At 38.5% G+C, this 24,987-nt stretch overlaps 2 protein-coding genes and 1 long non-coding RNA gene across 8 annotated transcripts in view; 1 reads left to right on the top strand and 2 right to left on the bottom strand.

Annotated features, from left to right (window-relative positions):
* LOC129775712 (uncharacterized) overlaps positions 1-6,666 on the top strand; it is a 63,532-nt gene extending 56,866 nt beyond the window's left edge. For all 6 annotated transcript variants that reach the window (XM_055780744.1, XM_055780745.1, XM_055780746.1 and 3 more), the window contains one exon: positions 5,096-6,666. In XM_055780744.1, the coding sequence (XP_055636719.1) occupies positions 5,096-6,469 (1,374 nt within the window). In that variant the 3' untranslated portion in view covers positions 6,470-6,666. The remainder of the gene's footprint in view (positions 1-5,095) is intronic.
* A 4,947-nt stretch (positions 6,667-11,613) lies between these two features.
* On the bottom strand, positions 11,614-12,617 carry LOC129775060 (uncharacterized). The gene is made up of 3 exons (XR_008742847.1): positions 12,478-12,617; positions 12,192-12,409; positions 11,614-11,919 (listed from the first exon to the last, which is right to left on the bottom strand). It is a non-coding gene; the product is annotated as an uncharacterized LOC129775060 (long non-coding RNA).
* Positions 12,618-13,549: 932 nt separating this feature from the next.
* Positions 13,550-15,874, bottom strand: LOC129776412 (HEAT repeat-containing protein 3). Its single transcript, XM_055782038.1, has 3 exons — positions 15,789-15,874; positions 15,119-15,724; positions 13,550-15,056 (listed from the first exon to the last, which is right to left on the bottom strand). Exons 2-3 carry the CDS (start codon positions 15,720-15,722, stop codon positions 13,699-13,701), a joined length of 1,962 nt encoding a protein of 653 aa, XP_055638013.1. The 5' UTR covers positions 15,723-15,724; positions 15,789-15,874; the 3' UTR covers positions 13,550-13,698.
* Between the last annotated feature and the right edge of the window lie 9,113 nt (positions 15,875-24,987).

Below are 24,987 nucleotides of genomic sequence, written 5' to 3' on the forward strand. Positions count from 1 at the left end.
ATCCGTTATATTGTGTCACTCTATGAGCTCCGTCAGTGACGAACTTTTTGAATTTTTGGAGCGCACAAAAATGAACAAAACAATTTTATATGCACAATTTTTTTTTATCAATTAAAAAGAATTTCAAGAAAAAAAAGATAAAGTAGGAACCATGCACTGATATACAGATCTTCACTTGATAAAGGATTGAGGAGTAAAGGCTCGAAATTTTTAAGCGATTTCGAAACGCTTAGATATAAATGATGACATGAAGATAATAAAACACATTTTCAAGCCACAAATTCCTAGTTTAGGGATATCGCACGTACATATTTTTAATTCGATGTATATATGCGTTGTAGACAAAAGACATTGCAATAAAAAATAAAGCGCTTTTGGTTTGCTTTCAAAGTTTCTTTATTTTTTAAAATATATTCCCAATAGCAATCCAATGAACCTGATTATTCCGCATCCATTTGATTCATAGAAAGTTTCAGTAGAACTATTTACTACAGAGGTATTCTCTATCGAATGAAAATTTATCCCTTAATTTAGAATTAGGAATATTTCATAAAACAATGAGCCACAGCAAATCGATGTTCTAATTGCCCACTGCAAACTTGGAAACATTCCATACATGGTCCAGTTGTTGCTTTGACGAATGCATTATTATATAACAGAGTTACAGCGTTTCAAAAATCACTTGGAATTTTCGATGTTGCATTTTGCTCCTGTAGAGGCGAATGAACTGAAAAGTTTAAACCCTTTTAAAGCCAAAAAGAAGAAGAATGGTTTTTTTTGTCGAGTGTAGTTCTTTACCCACTCCGGAATACGATCGGATACGTCCGTTCATTTACGCTCTCGATTCACTTTTATTCATCAGTGCAATATGAAACCTTTTCCGCAATAGTTCGAGGAATTTTCAGCGGGTAAAACATAAAAACACAAAATTTTAAGTTTCTTCTTTACCTCTAAAAATTACTTGATATCTACATAATAATTTGTATTTCTGCAGATTTTTTAGACTTTATCTGTTATAATTACATTTTTTTTTTGTGTTTCATACAGAATTTACAGATTTTTAAAAAATAACGTTGCAATGATGGCTTGAGTCTAATATTGTTTTTATTCATATAGCGTTATAATAAAAATAATTAACATTGTTTACCTTTTTTCTTACTAAAGCACAGAGAATTTAAATTCCAAAAGTGCACTCATACTGTTGTGAAAATTCATTTCCATTGAAAGTTTGTTTTTTTAATGAATTGAAAGGTGCACATCTCAAAGCGAATAGAAGGCATTGAATCAGTTCAGGGAATATTGAAGCTCGAACCTTCGAAAAGGCTGAAAAAAAGGTCGTTAAACATAACCTAGAGAGATTCAACTACGACCAAAATCCTATTTCGATGTTTTTTTTAACTACGTTTTGCAATGGATTGTTGAATTGAACAAAACAAACTGAAACACCTAAATCCACTCAGATTAATTCGGACACCAGAACACTTTATGTTACTTTCTTAAGTAATATATGCCAAGAATAATACATTAAATCTGAGGTTTCAGGACCAGACTTTGAAGATTTGGAAAAGCATCTGAAGATATCTACGAAGGTGTTGAAGATGAAGAAATAGAAGCTTCTGAAATGGGCGAGAACAAAACAATAGCTTTTAGGACCATCTAAATACTGAACCATCAAATGGTTGAACGACTAAATTTTGAACAAAAATCTCCTGTCCTGTCCATAAACTGTCCATCCGACTAAACAGTCGGATGTTTAGTCGCTTTCCTCCTCTACGACTCGACTATCTCATTTCGTTCTTCTCCGTCAAATTGTCTTCATTGCATTTTGAAGTGACTTCCCCAAAAATGAATTCGTTCCCCTCTCTCTCATGTACCACGTACGCATGTATCGATGTTTGAGTTCATCGTGGTTTGACATATACGAGGGTCACTATTTATATTTCGGGAATAGGAACAATAACAAATAGTTAAGCTGCGAATATATTTTTATTTTTTTCAAAGTACTCGCCACGATGATCGATACACTTTGCGCTTAAACCAATTTTCAAAGCATTTATACCAATCGACACGAGCCTTTTTTTGAGCGATTGTCAAATTATGTGGGAACATAATTTTAGCACAACTAAGTGTTCATGTAAAATCGCATATATGCTGGTGGAACTAATGCTTAGGGATGCCTCAATCTCACAATAGGTTACATGATCTTGCTTAATCATTTCGTGCACAGCATCGATGTTTTCTGGCACTACAGTCGATTTTGGACGACCTTCACGAGACTCGTCGGACAGCGAACTACGACCACGATTGAATTCACTATATCAGCGATACACAGTGGTTTTTGATGGAGCTTCATCGCCAAAAGTCAAATTAAGTTGATTGACGCACTCTTGTTGTGATAATCCACGTCGAAAGTCGTAAAAAATCATCGCACAAAAATGTTCACGATTCAGTTCCATTTTTTTGCCGAGACCAAACTTTCAACTAAATATAAAATAAACAAATAGCGTCCGTATGACAAAATGTTCTGAGTACGTGTATCGTCAAAAATGTCAAACTTTACGATGGAACCGTCAGATGGACTCACATGACATCAGTGTTGCCAATTCCCGAAATATAAATAGTGACCCTCGTACTACAGGTGCGCTAGTTTGTTTTGTATCATAGATGAAAATTACTCATACGTATAAAAAAGCGTGCATTGCTGTACCCAAACAGCACGCTATTTACTAATACTAACGTGAGGACCTTTATAGCATACTTGATAAATGTCTTCGTTCGTTCGTTGGTTTGAGTTCACGATGGGTAGACAATAATTCGTCCATTGAAGGGGTAACTACTTTTTTGACGTAGGACTACGTCTTTCATTTCTATACCGGGGTGTAAAATCAAAGTTTCGAAAACGAAAGCGTTACGCCGGAGACCGAGATTTTGAGCGTTAATAGCTCTTAAACAACTGAACGAAATGGTATGATAAACACTTCATTCGAAAGATAAAATGTCTACGCGTTCTATACTTGTTACTTTCTGATCCAAAAACTTGTTTCATTAGTCTTAAAATTGCTTTCAAAACAGGCTATTGAAATCACCAATCGGTATATAAGCGAGCGCCGCTCGGAAATCCACTCAGTTCAAATTGAACAGCGATTGGAGCATGTTGTCGCTGTTGTGGTGAAGCTCTTCGTTTATCATGAAAGCGCGGATGAACGGTGTCACCAAGAGCCTGTTTGTGCACCTTAGGCCAGAAGGGAATCCATCAGGAGGAGAGTGATGCCACAAACGGTTCCCCGGGAGGATTTCGAAGCAGCAGCTACACACACACATACACGCGCGGAATTCTTTCCGTTTGGATGTCATTTAGCATCGAGAAAGATACGGAAAATAATCTGCCAGTTCCTCTGGGAATTTAAAAATATATTCATGTGAAAGAGTTTATTTGAATGTTTTCTATCCATGTAACACTGTGACCAAATATGTTTCAATCAAGTGCTATTAACAGATGGTTATCGAGCTAGCATTAACCACTGGTGGGCTTCCAGTATTGAGGAAAATGTGGAAATATCTAATCGTTACTGAAAATAATCTGCCAGTTCCTCTGGGAATTTAAAATTACATTCATGTGAAAGAGTTTATTTTAATGTTTTCTATCCATGTAACACTGTGACCAAATACATTTGGTTTTGTGATTTTTCAATCAATCGCAATTAACAGGGTAGCTTCTGAAGATTATTCTTCCCCATCAGTAGGATAATTCCGTATCCAATATTGGATGCATAAAACCTTTTGCTTCCAATGTAACGCTCTCGTTTTCGAAGTCCCCCAAATATTCATTCATTCAGAATGAATTCAGATTCAACTTCAAACAAATGATCCCTAAATCAACGATAGTCCTACGTCACCCTTGCAGTTATACCATAGATATAACCCACTTCCTGTTTTTTATCAGAAATCACGTTTCACTTTATATGGACGTAAAAATAAGATTGTGTACGCGGGTATTTAATTAGTGTCAGGGGGAAATGGAAGTATGGATTGAAGTCAGTTGAATGAAGAGACAGATTTGTATTCATTAGTCGCGTCAGGCAGAATAAGTATTGACTAGAATAATTCATCAGTCATCCTCGCTCTCAACGCTAGTCAATTCATTTTCAGGTCAATTTACTTTCTGTCAACGGCGACTGCCGAAGTAGTCCTAGTCGAAGCAAAGTTACTGAGAGTAGAGTCGGTCTTCATTTTCCACCTTCGAAGATTTCGGTCCCTGGTCGGAACCATTTGAGGAGCACAAATTTGATCAATCAAAACGAGGCACATATCGCATTTGAACAATGCTTGACATTTCACAATTATTCAAATGTTTATGTAATGGAAAACAAAATGTAATTCATTGTGATAGACGCGTAGGAATTTTTGTCATCAATCGATGCAAAAATCTTTGCGATCTAATAAATTAAATGCTGGAGTTATAAGCATTCGAAATCTTAAATTTTTTTCTACTATTCAGTGTCTAGATTTTCCTTTTTATCCCTTATATCTTCCGGTTAGACGTAGTCAAAAGGACATAATATGACACAACCTGTACAACATACCGATAACCAACTTTTAAATCACTAGTGGACATCAAATGATTTCGACGGGTTACTCGAAATCTACGGACAGCATTTTATTGTTGTCTGTATGAGCCATAGGTTATCTGTCGTCAATCGGTATTAAACGGTTTGATTAACAATAAACGTCAGGAAAGTTTCTGTGATACAATATTTTACGCGTCTCACAGGGTCGTGATAGCACACCATCACGAACGTCACTTCACGGTGAAAGCGGAGTGAAGTGCATTCAAATTGTATACAATTTATTTCGTTTTCACCGTGAAGTGACGTTCGTGATCAGGCCATGCTTCTCACAATCTACTTTGTCACTTTTTAGTAGATAACGAAAATTAACTCGTTCTTTTATTCCTACGGTTGATATCTTGTATTTTAAATCCTGGGTATCAACAGTTACACGTTGTCACACAGTTACGCCTTGGATAAATGGATTTCTTTTCATTTCATGATTTACCTAAATTCAGTAATAGAACAATTCCATTATCTTATTACAGGTAAATACTTCGAGAGACTCTTCAGATGCATCCCTCCTCGCTACGAGATTAACAATTGAAGAGACCGCACCGTCGGAAAGCTTGGAAAATATTCGAGATCTAACCAACCTCACGGCGGAGATTGAATCATTTGTACGGACAACTTCAGACGATGAGTCGAACAAACCTTCCCCTGAAAAGGTCGACCATAGTAACAACGATGAAACCTCAAGTGATTCCAACAACAATAATGTCACGGAACGTATAATATCTACCACCACGCATGAAACTACAGAGATCAAACAGCTAACATCCGAAAACAATCATGATCGAATCAACCGTGAGGTGGCGTGTGAGGAGTCATCCAACGCATCGGTACCGATTTCAGCAACAGCCGCTCCCATAGATATACCAGAACCAGTTGAAGAGATATCTCAAATAGAAGTACTGAAAATTGTTGAAGAAACAAAACATTCGACACCACCCCAACCACCCCCGAGAGCAAGGGTCCCTCCGCCGCCGATACCACAAACGCCACCATTACTATCCGAAGAACTGGATTTTGAAAATTTGTCGCTTCCGGAAACCCCAGTCCCAGCTCGTCGTCAAAACAGAAATCGCTATCCAAACACGGAAAACGGGGACATTCTGAGAATCACGGAATCCTCGGACTCCGTCACCACTATCACCCCTGAAGAGGAGGAAAACATGGAATCCAAAGTGATCAAACATGTAAACTACGAGTTCGAATACAAGGTGGAACCCATCAAAACGAAAATAAGCGAAAAAATCGATACGGCGCGCATGAAGATAAGTGAGTCATCAGGCGATATCAGTTCGCTTCCGAACGCGGGCACCGAAAGGCGACGCTCGGTTCGAGATATCATCGAATCAATCAACAAGAGCCAAAGTCTTCTGAAGGGCAACTATGAATCGACGGGCACTCTGTATTCCGCGCAATCGAGCGATAGTGTCAATCGCAGCATTAGGGAACTGAACGAGCGGGAAAAGGAAATCCAACGGATGCTACGCGAGATGGACGCCAATTTGAACGACGAGCCGGTGCCAGAATTGCCACAACCAGTCCAACCCACCAAAAAACGTGGATCGTACTACGACAACGTACCGGAAACCGACGAAAATATGGACAACCTGGAGGATCGCAACAATCTGTTGAGTAAATCGGAAATGCGATCGAAGAAGAGCCCAACCAAATCGCTAGGCATTGAACCCAACGAGGAAGTACAATTTCAAGATTGCATCGACTGGAATCCGTTGCCCAAGCCCCGAAGAAGTCGTCATTTTCCCGAACCTGTCAGTCAAACGTCATCCGCGACGACGGGTAGTGTTTTGACGGCAGTTAACCACAATAACAATGTGAACAATGAAAGTTAACTGCTGGCAGAAGGTGAAATAAATGATTTATTTTTTTTTTGTTTATTTATTGAAATAATCATTTGCTGTACCAAACAGAGGTTGTCTTGATCCTACAGATAACTACTTTAGGGTTGGAGATTAGTTGGGATTGATGTATGTATGTTACTGAGAGCTTACTGAAAAGAATCTAAATAAATTCGTAGATGCCAAAAGGATGTACGGGTGGTCACTATTGAGAGAAAGCCTTCCAATGAAGTAAATGAAGAGCAACTAAATGAACATTGCAGTTGGGAAATCATGATTTCATATACAAGGTCAGCCAATACAAACGCTTAATGTTTATAGAGTTTTATTTGGATAATTCCTTGATTGATTCCTTGATTGTTTCTAAGTCCTGAAGTAAATTATATCTTCGAATAGCGTATATACATTAATTCAAAAATAACTCACAAAAAGTTAGAGGGTTATATCCGAGGAGCGACCGCATAATCAACGTAGGATTTTCGCTGGCTTCTGACTTCTTCCTAATCGTGGAGAGCTTTTCATATACTCTGGTTGGGGTACGAAAGCGCTTAAGCAAAAGAATATAAAAGATACGCCGCAGTCGCAGGTGACCGCTCGCAAGAAACAGCCATTAGAAGTTCTCATTACAGCGCTATTTTATGAAAATAACTATTGAAGATGTTATATTAAAATACGCTCAAAATAGGACAATTTTTCGTGATGTGACCGATTGTTAGTTCTACTATTTATTCTCTTAATAGTCATTTTTGGATAAAACGAGAAAATCGACTTTTCGGACGGATAACGTCCAAGTGCCAAAAAGTCAATTTTTGACCAGAGAAAATTTTTCAAGAAAACAGTAAATCTCGACGTTTCATGCAATTCTTAGACATTTGGCATCAACAATTCTTTTTTCAGACCCTCGATTTCGTGCACTCTCCCTTTGTGTGATTTTTCGCTTTTCAAAAAAAAAATATATTGACATCTGCGATACTAGCAACTGAAGTCAGAATGAGCTAATATTTTGCATAGAGTATATTACCGTACAAATAAACTTTTCGCGGTAAGTTTCATGTGAAAAATCGAGATAATTTTTTTCATTGGTACCCTAAACCATACATTTTGCCTCGTATTCCGAAAAAAATCCAAGAAAATCGATTTTCGCAATAATTTTTTTCGAGATGACAGTAGATCTCGACGATTCATGCAATGTGAAGATATTTGGCATAAAAAAATGTAATGGGTTGTATCTAGGGCACAACCGCAGTTTTCGACGTAGAACTAAGGAATTATATTATAAAATCCACTTGTTTATCACTTCGAATATTATTTTAGAATGCATCGAAATTTTCGTAATATCTTTTAAGCTATTTAATTTTTTATCACTTCAGTAGACTCAAAACAGTCAGGTAGAGTCGAAAGCTATCGCTTTCCGTTAATATTTTTCAACTCGCATCAGACCATCCCCTTCCCTCTCAGATATCGATCACATACTATGAACCCTTCCTATATTCTGCTTGAGATGTGATCGAACCCCACAACACGCAACAGTAAGGTCACCCTGCTGGAATTTGAAAGCATACTTTCATAAAATATGGATACTTCTCCTTCACCTGACAAGAAAACAATCCTCTCCTGCTCGATGCTTTGCGGCAACCATGTTGCTTCGATGACCACCAAACCAAAAGTGGTGTGGCTTCAAATCGCGGTTGGCTTTTTTAAACCAAATATGTTGAAAACCGGCAGAAACGAATGTATCAGTTGCTCGTTATTGACAGCTCTGTTCGGGAATAGAGAACAAATGTATGGGAAAATGTGAATGCTTCCAGTTTTCATTAAATTAAACTGTGTAGGCATTAGTAGATTTTACTGTATAGTATATCAAACGAATCTTAGAGAATTTACGATTCTATTGATGTGCAAAGCATCAGAATTTGTTCGCTGTGAAAAAAGTTATTAACGTTAACTATATTTCATAAAAACGTGACCTGTTTTCTGATTTGGCACCCTTCCTGAAAGAAGTAGTTCTACGTCAAAAAAATTGTAAACCCAAATTTCATTTCAAACCAATCTACGTGGGAAGGCTAAAAAATTATCAAATTTCTAACAATAACGTTTTGAGCTGGCACTTGATGGATGAATCGATGAAGAACCCTCCCAAATACACCAAAAAGTTTGCAGAAAACGGCTAGACAGAACAAGGTTTACCATTATAAATATTGAATCTTGAAATAAATCAACGCATTCGAAATCGAATTGATATTTCATCCACAGTACGATTATTAATTTGAGTGAATGTGTTTATACATTCGCTAATCTACAATATTTTTTCAAAAATGAAAAGCCTCTTTCTGAAAACAGATAACATACTTTTTTACTATTTATTTAGCTTTTAGCGAATTCGTTTTTGTTCAGTTTCAACCCCAGTGCCACAGTAACTGCTGTCAAAACGTATTTTATTCACTCAGTTGGCCACTCGGATTCACCAATACAACTATACTGAACTGTCATGTTTCGAGTATTGTTTTGGAAAATCTAAAAATAAAGACTATGAAACCTGCTGCTTTTGCTTTTGTATTATTGGAATCGTAATCCAATTCGGATTCTGATTTTGAAGAATATATTCGCATAGATGGCATTAAGCCTCTTAATGCTTTCATTGGGAGGCGAAAATAATGATGGATGCATGCTTTCAAAATCAAAATTATGAATGAAAACTTACTTTAACATATCGAATATTTATTTTATGTGATGAAATAAGAGGTTTTTTTTATCGATATCGCAGAAACATATTGAACGAAAACTGTGTCTAATGATGATTTTATATTATAATAGTAATTATTTGTGGAACAAACAGGAAATTCATCGACAAATGGTTAAGTGAGTGTCAGGACTACATGTGTTAGGGTGCTCATACACTGTTTGACCGAAGCCAAATATTTGACTCTTTTTGACAGATAAAATTTGGTCAACGTGTACTGATCAAATATATTCTACACAAAACACGACAAGCAAATATTCAATTATTGGATGCCTAAAATATTGTTTCAGTCTGTTCTTCGAACCTGTCGGTACATGGTTAGGTTACCTTGAATATTTCAGTTGATTTTTTCCATGTTCGGTGTTTGATATTGTTTACTACTGTTGAAAATTGAAGAGTGGCAAACAAAATAGTGTTTGTACAAATATCAAATCAAACCTTATCTGTCAAAAAATATCAAATATTTGACCTCCGGGCAAACAGTGTACGGCCACCTTTAGATAATCAAACAATATGAAGTAAAAATTTTCATTCAAACTTTTATATTTTTACACTGTACTTGGCCCTTCTGATCTGATAGAGAATAATTTACCTCCCAAGCAAGGCGCTTGTATAAATGTATAACAGGTGAAGCAACATCATCACTTCAATGAGAAGGGGATTACGGTTTGTGGAGCGGGGGTTGTATGTTTTGTTATTGCTAGGATACGCTATTTTTGCATTTTCACATGCAAGAGTAGTGGATGAACTGGATGAGAATGAAATTCTACAAAATCATCCCGTCTTCTTCACATAAATTCGCGAAAGCCGAACAAAGTAGGCATCGTTCGAATAAGCGTCGCAGCAGTTTGTAGAGAGCCGCCGGCAGCGTTCTGATGCTGTTTGTAAACAATACCGACAGCAATTCCAATATGGCTGAAAGTGCATTTCATATGATTGTTTCACCTGGTATATATAGAGGCGCCTTGCTCCCAAGCACTAGGGTAAATGGTCTTGTTTTGACCAATTTAGGGTGTTTTTACGCAACTGGTAAATGCAAATTGATTTTTCTTCATGAAAATCACATATAATCGATACGAGTTTGGGTTTGTTGAAAAGCCCCAAGTCTCTAGTTGCTAATACTACCATAAGACGTTGAAATTATTCAAATTCTTATGTTTTTTACGATTTTTCTCAAAGAGAAATTATGATCATGGTTTGACCACCTCTGATCATAATTTGTCCAAAAAATGATCATGGTTTGTCCGGTTCTAGAAATCACTATTTTTGAATGAAAGAAATCGATTTTTCAAGTAGATGTTGCATTTCTCATTGCTTGAGTTTACTGTCATCATATTGATCCATTCATAATTTAGGCTGTCTTCAGTATATTGCCTTTTATTGGACATTTTAAAAGTGTTCACCTCAACACATTCAACATAGAGAAACTTTATTTCTGCTATATGCGAAGGACACAATAAACAAAAACTGCAGCATGTGGACAAAACAACATCAATTAATTGGACAACTCATGATCAGAATTGAGGTCATCAAAATGCGTTATCTGAAGATCTGAAAATCTGATACAAATGGTGTGCAAGCATGATGTTTACAATATTTGTGAGTGTTATAATCCAGAAAAGATCTGAATACAAACCAAATAATCATCTGGTGATTGATTAAAAGTTAGCTCAATTGAGGGGCGCATTGACATCAAGAGAAAGTGTATTTTATCATCCTTTAAAACATGTGAATCCGTAAAAATATACTATAAAACTACTGTAAATCATGGAAAATACTATTTCATTTATATGTTTTGAAACATTTGAATACCTGATTTGACAAAGGTGTGCTGAATTAGAGCATTCAAAATAGTGGACAAACCATGATCGTATTTTCGACAAATATAAACAAATCAGACTTTATAACGCACACCAACAAACCACCGCATTGGTGGAACTGAAAACGTTTTATTACAGAGTCAGTTTGGCTCAGTTTTAAAAACGAATCCGCTATTTGTATTCCGAATTTGGGAAGCGAAAATGACATTAATAGATTTTCAGATGGGATGAACACACTTTTTAAATAAAAATAGAAAATTAAATTTTCCCAATCAAATTAGTATTATGGGCCCTATTATAGAAATCGAATCGAGGATTCGATACAATCACTATCACTATCACACCGAGTAAAATCTGGAATTATAGAAAACTGCTCGATTCGTTAGCAAGCTCGAATGTCAGCGGTTGTGATGAAATATTTTGAAACAATTTTGGAATGTTTCATGACGCACTATAAAAAGGATGCCAAGTCTTTTTTTGGGGCATCTGCTATGAAAATGTATTTCCAAAAGTGTTTATATGGTTATGTTTTGGAGTAAATTGATATTCCCTCAAAGAATAAAGCTTAATAGGCGTAAGGCACGCATGCATGTGTTATAAAAACGACAGCGTGGAACAATTTGCTGTACAAAAAATATAATTATTAGAAAATCTATGAAATTCCGTAGAGAGTCATGCACGAATTTCACTTTTTTTTTAGCAAAACAATTTTTGTTATTCATGTAATGCAACATGTAATTCACTTTTAGCGTCGATTTCTTGTTGTAGCGGCGTCGATAGCTTTATTGTATTGGGGCCACCACCTGTTGCTCTAAATTCTCGCTTGTTGTGTGCTAGGGTTTTCTTTACCTTTCCCCTCATGTCAATCCAAACCTGTAATTTAACTAAAATCATTATTGTTTTGCAGGATAGCTTTAGCATATGGTATAGAGCAGTAAACCACTCCGACCAATAGTTTAATCTATTGTAGTTAAAGTGGTATAGTTTGGCATAGTATAGCAAAAAAAAAAAAAAGAAAATTTCAGCCAAAAATAACGTTCTAATGTATGCTAGTAGAAGTAAGCAATTTTAGGTAGAAAATTCGGTTGAAAGAAATTCAAAGAGTATGATAAAATTTACTTATGAAAGTTATGTGTATCGTAAAAGAAATACTTACTTTCTGCCATTCTGAACCTAGATGCATTGGTGGTCTCCGTGCATTAAGTTCCTCTCTGGATTCCTCCAACTTTTCCTACACCGGAATTATATTAGAACTGCCTCCACAAAGATCTCGAGCAATGTCTACGTTCGCTTCCATTGTTTCAAGGAGCCGTTCAAACTGGTGGTGATTTGTTTTTTTCTTCCGCCACTCATTTTCAGCCACTGAAATATGCGCTGGAAGTAAATTCTGCATTGTAAGTTATAACATGATTAATATAAATAATGCTGGATTGAACACTTACCTTGTATAGACTATTCTGGCAGCACCGTAAAACAAATGCTGATCAAAACAAATGAATATGTGTTGCAAATTGCATATATTGAAGCGTTTCTGAAATGTTTCCCAAAGGGATGCAAGCCAAAACAAGATAATTCTCTGAAGATATGCAACAAGTGAACCAAACAACTCGAAAAGTTCTGACACTTGCATCGATAGTTATCACTCGCTCGGTGCTATCGAATTGCTCGATTTCTATAATAGTAAAATAAAGCTAACGAGCAAAATTCTTATCGCCTCGATTTCTATAATAGGGCCCAATGATTATGACGCTGTTGACAGCTGCATGCGTAGATACTGCCTGAAAATCGGTACCTTGCTGGTGGTATCAGTTTTGAAGCAAATTCCAATGAATATTTTGAAACGTTGGGACCTAAAGCGTTACATAGGGGTTTTTGAAAATTCGAAAAATTGCCAAAACTGCGGCTATTTCTGTTAAAAATGAGATATTTTTCATGAAAAATCTCTAAATAGCGATTTTGTAAAGGACGGCTGTAACTTTCCAATAAAATTAAATATCGAAAAACCCTTTTAGGAGAACATTTCTAAGAGCATAAGCTTCCCAAAAAAGCAAAAAAGAAAACAAAAATTATTTTTTTTCGATTTTCCAGACCGGGGTCCCCGCTGAATCAAGGACATTGATGAGACTAAAATAAAATCGCGGGGCATATGATGAAACCATTAAATGCGGATAATGGAAATCCAACGTGCCCCACGATTTTATTTTAGTCTCATCAATGCCTTTGATTAATGAAGGAAGGAGTATCATAACTGCTAACTGTTACTTGCCTAATTATTTTCTAGCTTTTAGTACAATATCTGTATTATTATTATGTTTAATCACAAAGAAACCGTTTAACTTAAGAAGTTTTTTTTTCTACTTATTTTATTTATTATTCCATTTGTAAATTAGGAATGAAAATAGAAGTATTGCTTCACAAGTTTAGTAACAAAAATGTTGGTTAATTTATGTTGAGCGCTGCAAGGCGTTATTTTCTCTATATATATTCACGAAATCAAACACAGCCTGCGCCAAATAGTTTCTACCAAAGATTGACTTTATCAGAGTGCATCTCTATTACTTCTAACGACTAAAGAGGCAGGTGACAACTAATTTTTTATACCTACATATATAGCTTTAAATATATGACTTGTTGTCCACACAGTAACTAAAAGAACCAAATGCTCAAGCTTCCATGTTGGGTACGAATTTTTTCATTTCACCCTCCAGGTACTTGCAGAACCGGCTAAGATTTGTCCGCACGGTACAAACCGCCGGATAGCGCTCGTTCAGTTCACGCTTGCTCTGCTTCACTTTAGCTTTCATTATTCGATCCAGTTCCTTACATTTCGCCACCATTCCCAGCTCGTGCACTATCTGATTCCAATCGTTTTCCGCGAAAATATCCATCATCGAGTCCATCGCTTCCGAAATGGTCCAAATATCTTGCTCCTTCAGACAGGAGGTGAGAACGAAATCGATGATGATTTTGATTAGTGGCTCGGAGAGAAGACAGCCAAGGATACCCAGCATTCGCAGCCAGTTTGCACGAATCTCCGGATGTTGGCACCCGGTGACACCGCTCAGCATCAGCTGGAGATCGTTCTCGGTCATTTGCTTGAACAGTTCTGGGCTTTTGCGCAAATGTTCCAGGGTAGCCCTCATCAGAGATGTGGACGCTTCCAAAAGTTTAGCATTCTGTTGACCTTGGAAAACTTGCTGACCAAGTTCCAACCAAACTTGATACACAGTTTCCGCTCCACCAAGATCATCGGTTGAGATATTATTGCATAAATTGTGCAGACACAGCATTGCAGAGGCCCTCAAGTTATCAACTCGCTTCAAAATGCTCTTATCGTTTTCCTCAAGAATCTGTCGAACATTTTCGGCAATTGGTTGTGCTTTCTGCCAAAGCTTCTCGACGAATCCAAGCGATTTGATAGCTTCCAGTATTTCTACTGGCAATTTGTCCGTGTTCTGTAAACTATCGTTGGCACCGTTAGTATCATAATCGTGTACACTTTCCGCTTCCGAAAGATTCTCCTCGTCCATATCCTCTTGCCACTCTTCCTCTTCGGTCGAGCAGATGTTTGTCAAAATTTCGGCGGAAATACGCTGCGCTTGAAGAAGCCAGCCGACATTCTTAATATCTAGTTCAATTTCCGAAGGCATGTCGGCACGTCTTCTACGTTGGAATGACTGTTCCGCGGACTCCTGTTCCATCTGAGTCTCATCGGCAACCTCCAATTCAACGACGTCTTTTCGTGAGACCAACGGTAGTGAACTGGTCAAACTTCCCAGTGCCGAGCGATGGTTAATTTCCAGGGTTTTGGAGAGAGCCAAAAACAGTTGCCGTCCATAAGTGGCCGCAAGTGCTGGTACATTCGCAATTATTCCTGCAGCAACAGTTCGCAGCAAAACATTTGAACTGTCTCCTTCCAGTGGTAACAAGGATGCTATTTCATTTCCGTAGTTGGATAGGATCCTCCAGGAGGACACGTTATCCTCAGATATAACCAACAGGCACTGAGCGACAGCAACCGCTTGAATAATACGAGAAGGTAATCACAACTGTTTAAAACCAAATTCATCAAGCAAAACTCACCGATTTCTTTCCCGTACACCTTAAAATCGATGTACGTAACAAAGCTCTCCAGCAGATGCGACTGATTGAAACTGTCCAGCGCTACCGATGTGCTCTCGCACAGATTCCACAACAAGCTGACCGCTTGCAGAAAAGTGTCCGATTTTTCATCCATCTGATCCTGCATATTTCGATCGAACGTTGGTTTCCAATTGCCCGCCGAAAGCGTATATTTGTTCAACAGTGCCATCAACGGGGTCAACACATCCTGATCGACCATGTACTCGCATATTTCCACACTTTGTACCGACAGATTGCGGAACGCACCAGCCGTAGCATGGCGAACGCTTTTATCCGGATCCACCAGGAGTGAGGCGGCAATCCGCACGATGTCACTCTCAACCACCGCAGCGATGTTAACGTTGGTCTGACAAATAGTGGCCAAGGTTTGCAGCCCACATATCTTATCTTCCACACTGGACGACTGCAGCTGGTCAACAATAGCCTGTATCGGTGAATCGGACTTCCCATTTGCGAGTTCCTGGTCCAGCAGTGCGTTCATCTCAACCAGTCCCGTTGGATTCAGCTTGTTCTTGTGGGTTTTCGGTTTTTTAGCTTTCCCCATGGCTGAAATTGAGAAACTAATGCAAAAATTCTAACTTGAATACTGTAATTCAGCGGCCACATGTACCGTAGGTAAATCTATTCCACCACACGTAGGGAACGAAAACAAGGAAAACAACATGCAATCCCGACTGTCAAATGATGGCCGCTGACATGAGCAGCTGTGCTAATAAAACTGGTCGAGCTGTTGTATAAATTGATTGACTCGAAGAGCGTGTTGAAAATTTTCTTGAGCATATTTTTTAAGATGACCGTTGACTCATACTTACACTATTAAGAATAAAATAGTTTTTTCTTTATTCAAATCGTTTATTTTTACAGGCTCAGTTACATAAGTTTAAAGGAGCCGAACTACTTACTGTATTGTTACTAGTGTATATACATTTTTCCTTAATTCTAATGTTAATAATATGAATAAAATGGAATATATGACGAAATTTTTGGGAAATATTACCAATGATTGGTCAACCCTAAGTAGTCACCAGTGTTTGGATTTCGATCAAAATCGAATGATACACAATGTGTCATGCAAGTAAACTCTCACGAACATATAACCAAATATGACAGGATCAATCAGATACTTGTATGAATGTCAGTAATCACTTGTGTAATATTTAGTGATTAAACTAAGAGAGGAACGAAGACTGTTGATTGCATATCCGATCTGTATCAAACATCGCATACCATTTTCGAAGCCTGCATACAAGTTTGAACCACATATATCGTCCCATTTTACTATAGCGAAACCCACTGCACAGAAAAGTGCAAAGCAATAAATGATACAAGAAAAATTACGTCATCATTTAGTCACCATTTGCGGAGAGCAGCGACTGGGAAAAGAGATAAAACGCGAGAGTTTTTGCTTCTCACTGGAGCGGTGTTGCTAGTAAAACTATGCGGTCTATATGAATATACATATTTCAAGGGATAGCGGCGTTAAAAATGGAAAATATAATCTGACTACCCTCCCTTAGCCTCTATCGAGCTAAATAATCATATAGTTTGCACTCTCTGAGACTTAAAAATCAGGATCTGCTACATTAGCTGAATATGAATCTTTCGCTTTTCGTGGTCCGTACGATCCTGCTGTTTCATGATGCATGGAGAGGTCGATATGCATATGTTAGAGGCAAAGAAGAAAATAAGCTTTCTGACCAAAAGCGTATATGATAGCTTTGCTTGCATGCTGGTGTGCAATAAAGTGCGAGCCGATGCAGAGTTGTCTCGTTCTCTTTTGTGTCGTGATTTGCAACACATAACAACAAAAGAATACCGCTGGGGGAAATGTTTCCTGAAAGATCATATTTGAACGAACGAAAGCGATTTTTTCAATGAGTGGATCATTTGGCAAACACTGTAATTCACTTCATTTTCAAACAAATTCATGCATTTTTTCAAGCGATTTCTTGCACCATTCATTCCATTGCATTCTCAGACCACCAGAGATGCCAGAATTACAGATATGTTTGTAAATTTACAGACATATCTGTAAAATACTTTTAATTTTTGTTGCAGACTTTTTGGATATAACAATATTTCACAGGTTTATGAAAAATGAGAGGCTATATTCATCACATCAAAGATATTTGACTCACCGTATGACATTTTTTCATAGTTTTAATACATAAAAAGTTTTTATATTTAGTTTATATCAAACTATACATTATACATTAGACCTATTTTGACGTAGGACTACGCCTTTCATTTCTATACCAGGGTGTAAAATCAAAGTTTCGAAAACGAAAGCGTTATGCCGGAGACCGAGATTTTGAGCGTTAATAGCTCCTAAACAACTGAACGAAATGGTATGATAAACACTTCATTCGAAAGATAAAATGTCTACGCGTTATATACTTTTTCATCCAAAAACTTGTTTCAATAGTCTTAAAATTGCTTTCAAAACAGGCTATTGAAATCACCAATCGGTATATAAGCGAGCGCCGCTCGTAAACCCACTTAGTTATAATTGAACAGCGATTGGAACATGTTGTCGCTGTTGTGATGAAGCTATCTTCGTTTATCATGAAAGCGCTGATGAACGGTGTCACCAATAGCCTGTTTATGCACCTTAGGCCAGAAGGGAATCCATCAGGAGGAGAGTGATGCCGCGGTTCCGCTTGAAACATCGGAGCAGCCGCCACACACACATACACGCGCGGAACCCTCGTTGCTGAAAAATAATACACCAGTTCCCCTGGGAATTGAAAAATACATTCATGCGAAAGAGTTTATTTTAATGTTTTCTATCCATACAACACTGCAACTAAATACATTTGGTTTTGTGATTTTTCAATCAAGTGTAATTAGCTGGAAAGCTTCTGAATATTATTCTTCGTCATCAGTAGGATATTTTCGTATCCGATATTGTATGCGCGTGCAACGAAAAATGTGTCGTATCGCGAAAATTATATAATTTTCAATTGATTATTGCTAAGTCGCCGAAATTTTCATACTCAGAGTGTTCATTCCCCTCGAGTTTGCCTTCCAAATTGCCATCGTAAGCCACACCTTCTCTCGATTCAATCACGCACGAAAAGCATACTTAAGCGATCTGGTGGTGAAACCAATTCATTTTTCGTGAGGACATCGACAAGACAACATCGTTGCTGAACGAGCTGAACGTGCTGGACGAGCTGGACGACGAGGGATCGAGGGATTCATTACCTGGCCTGACCTGACCTGAAATGCAATCAGTTTGTTTTGACTGTGAGGGAGCGCAGAAAAGCCGATCGATCAGAAGGAGAAGAGAAGGTGACCAAGAGAGTATCAGCATCGAAAAACGGTTCCCCGGGAAGACATCGAATCAGCCACCACACACACACACATACACACACATACACGCGCGCAACGTTTTCGTTTGCTGGTTATCGAGAAGAAACCCGAAAATAAGTGATCGTTGCCGAAAAATAATCTGCCAGTTCCCCTTGGAATTGAAAATTACATTGAAGCGAGTTTATTTTAATGTTTTCTATCCATAAAATACTGCAACCACATACATTTGGTTTTGTGATTTGTCAATCAAGTGCAGTTAGCAGGAAAGCTTCTGAAGATTATTCTTCAGAACAAGGTTTTTTGTACCAATATTGGATGCATAAAACCTTGAGCCTCCAACGTAATGCTCTCGTTTTCGAAGTCCCCCAAATATTCATTTATTCATTCATTCAGAATGGATTTAGATTCAACTTGAAACAAATGATCTCTAAATCAACGATAGTCCTACGTCACTCTTGCGGTTATACCATAGATATAATCCACTTCCTGTTTTTTGAGTCATTCATTACCACTTTCATCGTTGAAGTGATACCGTTATTCTCGTGACTGGTCAAGTGATTGTGCGCAATAACGGGATTCCCTAGATTGTAACTGTATTGCATTGAAGCGGACACAACAAGCAGGAGGAAGAAGGCCTGCAGCGCGGGCGCTGTGTGCTGTGTGCTGGTGAATTTATCGCCTCTCGTCATCGACACCATTATCGTGCTGTGGTGCGATACACCGGTTCAGCTGCACCGAAGGATTGATACGCGTTGGTGATTATCCGCTCTGGTGTGGTGTGCATTATAAGTATAAATAATTTTATTAGGTTAAGTTTATTAGGTTAAGTTTATTAGGTTAAGAAAGAAAAAACAAACAAAAAATTGAAAAATTAACTAAAAAGTGTACATCTGCCACTTTAAATGGCAGATGAAGAAGGAACCGTTGACATGGAGATTGAATCCACTGTCTACCCCTCCATATCTACGGGAGCTGGAAAGTCGCTTAAACGCGTTCCCCCCTCGGATGTCTCTTTAGAGGGAGAGTTAAGTCACCTAAACAAGCCCCCCTCAAGAAAATTTGCAAACCTTTCCTCTTCACCCCCTCAATCCCCTGCTTCCGCTTCCGATCAACTCCCGAACTTGCCTCCCAGCCCTACTGTTCCTGATCCTGCTCAACAATCGACCTCCCCCTCCCCCTCTCCCTCTGTTGTTTCCTCTCCTCGTGTCAAGGTCTATCCAGAAGATTCACCTGGATCTGGCCCATGGGTTGTTTTCTTCCGGCCAAAACCAAAAGGAAAATCTCTAAATGTCATTCAAATTTCTAAAGATCTGGCAAGATATTATTCCTCCATGGTCAAAATTAGAAAGGTTAGACCGAACAAACTGCGTGTTGTCGTGGCTAATCGGAAGCACGCTAACGATATTGTTGTCGACAATCGTTTTGTAATAGAATATCGCGTATATGTGCCCTGCCATAACGTAGAAATTGCGGGGGTGATTACAGAAACGGGTCTGACGAGCGAAATAATAAAAGAGGGAGATGGCAGATTTAAACAGCTCCCTTTGAAGCAAATTAAAATTTTGGACTGCCAGCAACTAGGAAAAGTTTCCCAGAATGGGGAAGAAAAAAAATTCACGCCGTCCGACTCGTTTCGAGTAACTTTTGCTGGTTCCGCCCTCCCTGACTACGTTATGGTGGATAAATTAAGGCTTCCAGTGCGACTCTTCGTGCCAAAGCCCATGACTTGCAACAAATGCAAGTCAGTTGGTCATACAGCAGATTATTGCGCCAACAAGGAGCGCTGTGCCACTTGCAGAGCAACATGAGGGGAAATCCTGCAGTGCGACTGAGCATAAATGTCCATATTGAGGGGGATCCCCACATGAGCTCTCAGCTTGTGAAACTTACAAGCAGTCTTCCGAAAAACACTTACACATGTCCACGCGATGTGAAAATTCCATGTTTTTGTTTGAATTCGAACATGATTCTCGCTAGTGTTGAGTGTCTATCCCCAACACGAACAATGATACACAAACATAGACATGTGAAAACAAACACGATGTTTATAATTCAAGAACATCATGTACAAACATATCACCCGATGTCGCAGTATTCATTGCTTTCGTTTCGTTTCTTTTCATGCACGGAAAGAAATTATTCATCCCAAAACATTTCTTCGTAGAATACTTTTTCACAGAAACGAACTTGAAATTTAGTTCGCATTTCAAAAATTGCACGAACTAAGAGGCTATAAGTTCATGCACCAAAATACATATTTTTATTAAGGCTCATATGGCGTCAGCCTAACGGGGCCGGGAGTTCAATATTTTGACAATGTTTGCTTACAACTATGTTAGAAATATGTAACCGATTACTCGCGGTTGGCTCGAGGTTAGTATTACAAGTGTTCTCATAATTGGGATGTTGCAGTCTTCAGTGCTCTGTACGTGTGCCCGACATGGGATACTTCCTATTGGGATACAGCTGACCGTTAATCAGCAACGACCCCCTAGTCTGCACCCCATATCTAGCGTGGTGCGTCTTTTTCGACTCGAGGAATCCAGGATAGAATGATCACTAGCCGGCGCAATCATCAGCTCGTGTCGAGTTGTCATGAGCGGTACAACCTTTGGCTCTTGTTGAATCATCAGTGGACCGCACAACCTTCGGCCCGTGTATCTGTAAAGAGTGTGTGTATGTATTGCCGCGACTAAGTAAAAGTTTATAGATCGTTCATGCACATTTTGCAAGTCTGATTAAATAATCCTTGGTTTCGTTCAAAGAAAACATTCTCTGAATAGAAAGAAGCTTTCTATTTTTTTGCGTGCATGTTGGCAATTAAAGTCTGGGGAGCCGACTGCATAGCGGGCGACGTCGTACAAATGCTGACCAAAAAAATAAATACCCAAAAATTAGTTTTAGATGCAACCTTCAGCGGCACACAGCAGAACCAACAGAGAAATTTCAGCGGCTAAAACACACCATTAATTTCTCGATGTTATCATAAACTGAATGCTACACTTACACTGCACTACATATGCTATGTGTGCATGCGATTGCATCATCCTTTCTTCTCCTCTTCTCCGCTCGTTTTATAGCTCGGGTCGCGATCGTCGCGAACAAGCAGTATTGGCCATTTGTATTCAAAGATCCAGCCAAAATTGTTGCTCCCGTGGTCGAGTGGTTAGCGTCACGCCTAACATGTCACTGCTGAATAATTCAATTTTAGTACTTGTTCAAATAGCTAATAATAGCGAATGTTACATGAATTCAATATATAAATTGATGCGTGCACTAAATAATGATATCAAATGTGAAAAACTAAATCGATGTTTATTTTGTTCAGAACAGAAAAAGAGGTTTATTTTATTTGCCCAATATTTTTGATGAAGCACCCATTGTCATGAAAGGAAAGCATTTTTTCCATGTCAACATACCAACACACCACGCGTTGAGTGGTGGTGGTGTGGTGTCCGATTCGCTTCTTCTACTCTACGCACTGCCGGTGTTTGGGGTGAAAATGCAAGAGAAACTGTACACCATGTTCGAACATCATGTAAAACATTGGGATTAAACATCGTATGTCCAAACATACCACGAATACAAACATGTCACATTTTCTAACATAGGTATTTTTTCGTACCTGTTTGTACTCAAACACAAAACTGTGAACAGCAGCGTGGACATGTTTATTCCGGACGCAGTGTTTTTTGTGAAACATGGGATTTATAAAGTTGTCTGACCTTTTGGATCAAATCTTCAAGTGTTTTAATGTTTCCGACTCCATCAGATCCATTGTCATCTCAATGCTCCCAGTATTGAAGACAATTTTGCAACAATCATTGCAATGATTATCTCTTTTGATGTCTAATTTAAATAGAGAGGTCGGAGATATCACTGTTTTACAGTGGAATTGTCGTAGTCTTATCCCTAAATTGGATACATTCAAATTTCTAATTCATAAAGTCAATTGTGATTGTGATACGGAGGGGTACTATTGGGGATCAATAAGTGTCACTCTTTTTTTAGAAGTGACCTTCCACCTATTGGAGGGATCGAAGCTGATGCCTGTCATGCAAACATCAGAGGCAAAGACCTTTGTATAGTCAGCTTGTATTGGCCTCCGAGATCTGCGGTTAGCCGCAAGCAACTTGTTGACATGTGCTCACTCCTTCCTGAGCCACGATTGATCTTGGGAGACTTCAACTCTCACGGAACTGCCTGGGGGGAACAGTACGACGACAATCGTTCATCGTTGATATATGACCTTTGTAACAGCTTCAATATGACCGTTTTGAACACTGGGGAAACAACACGTGTACCTAAACCTCCTGCTAACCCAAGTGCTCTTGACCTCTCGCTTTGCTCGAATTCACTATCGTTAGATTGCAAGTGGAATGTAATCCAGGATCCCAACGGTAGTGATCACTTGCCAATCGAAATTTCCATCACCATTGGGTCGAATTCTTCTGAATCTATAAACATGGCATATGACCTCACAAGACACATTGACTGGAAAAAATATGCGGACGCGATTGCTCTAGCCATCAATTCCAAAGATGGTTTACCTCCATTGGAGGGGTATAAGGGTCCTTTCTCGTTTGATCTATGACAGCGCGGTTCGCGCTCAAACGAAACCCATCCCAGGTTCCACTATTCGTCGAAGGCCTCCCAATCCATGGTGGGATAGCCAATGTTCTAAGCTTTATCAGGATAAATCGAATGCATTTAAAGCTTTTCGGAAAAGTGGAACCATTGAGAATTTTCAAACGTATTTATCCCTTGAAAATCAATTTAAAAACTTGATCAAAGGGAAAAAACGTGCTTATTGGCGAAATTTCGTGGGAGGTCTGTCACGAGAAACGTCAATGAAAAAAATATGGAAAGTGGCTCGAAACATGAGAAATCGCTCTTCAACGAATGAAAGCGAGGAATATTCACATCGATGAATTTTAAATTTTGCACGGAAGGTATGTCCCGATTCCGTTCCTGTACAAAAAAAAATGAGTGGGTTATATCTATGATATAACCGCAAGGTTCACGTGGAACTACCTTAGCTTAGCAATCATTCGTTTGTATTGATTAAATTCTTGATTGAATGAAACAGTTTCCAAATTCAATTGAGTTCAATATATTTGCTCTGTGAGTGAAAAAAATTGACAAATGCCGTGTAAAGTCAATTCATTTATTGTGATTGATTGTTCTTCGTTACAAGTAAATTTAATGACGGACCTTTTACGTTTGGTATGATGACTAGAACAAAATATATGTACGGAAGAATTATCAAACGTTTGATGAACCAGCCTAAGGCTGAAAATCTTTCCAATAAAGACAAAAAAAAATTATCAAACGATTATTTTATTTTACATTTCCCTCTGAAGTTTACATCCCGAAAGTGTACATACTTCTCGAATCTCGAATTTACTTGAAACTGGGAAGTTCATTCGCTTCTAGTGGCTGCACGATTTTCCCAGGTTCCTAAGTTTAGAAGATCATGTTAGGACAGACATATTCCACTCTGCACAAAGGCAAGCGAGGACAAAAGTACTCGCAGTTTGCATTTATTTGCAGAGCCGATTTCCCCAGAAACCTCGGTTTTGAAGTCTGTGTTAGGGAAACACATTTCAATCGGAACAAAAATACCCCCGATTTGTATGAATTCGCAATGCCGATTTCCCCACGCTTCATGGATTTGAAGTCTGTGTTAGGGAAACACATTCCAGTCGGAACAAAAATACCCCCGACTTGCATGAATTTGAAATACCGATTTCTCCAGGCACCTTGGTTTAGAAATCTCTATTAGGGAACACATTTCGGTGGGAACAAAAGCTCCCCCTACTTTCGTGTGTTCTTTTTCTTCTTTTTGGCTTTAAGAGGGTTTAAACTTTTCAGTTCACTCGCCTCTAGGCTCTTTCGTGTGCTTGCAATGCCGATTTCGCTGCTTGGTTTTAAAGTCTGTGTTAGGGAACATTTTTCGATGAGAACAAAAGTCCCCCTACTTTCATGTATTTGCAATGCCGATTTCCCCAAGGCTGCTTGGTTTTGATGGCTGTGTTAGGGAAACCGTAAATCGGGCCAATCAAAACGATGCAGTTAGGGCGTTTAGATAACGCCTAATATTTTACAGTTATTCAATTGTTTATCTAATGAAAAACAACATTTTGTTAGTTGCGATAGATGCGTAGAAATATTCCCTATCAAGTGATGCAAACATCTCTCCTATCCAGTACGAAATGTTCGAGCTATAAGCATTCGAAATCTTTCATTTTTTCCTGCATGTTCTGTGTTTAGGTTTTCATTTTACCCTCCATATATTCCGGTTAGACGTAGTCCCACGTCAAAATTGTTCGAGATATTTCACAAGATAGGTGCGATCTTGATTCCGAGTTTTCGATGGTAGAATTCTCTCTTGCTCTCCTTTCATGTAACAATTCTGCTCCGGGATCGGATAGAATTAAGTTCAACTTGCTGAAAAACCTCCCTGATGTGGCGAAACATCGCTTGTTGAATTT

Source organism: Toxorhynchites rutilus, chromosome 3, assembly GCF_029784135.1.
Source record: "Toxorhynchites rutilus septentrionalis strain SRP chromosome 3, ASM2978413v1, whole genome shotgun sequence".
NCBI lineage: Eukaryota > Metazoa > Arthropoda > Insecta > Diptera > Culicidae > Toxorhynchites > Toxorhynchites rutilus.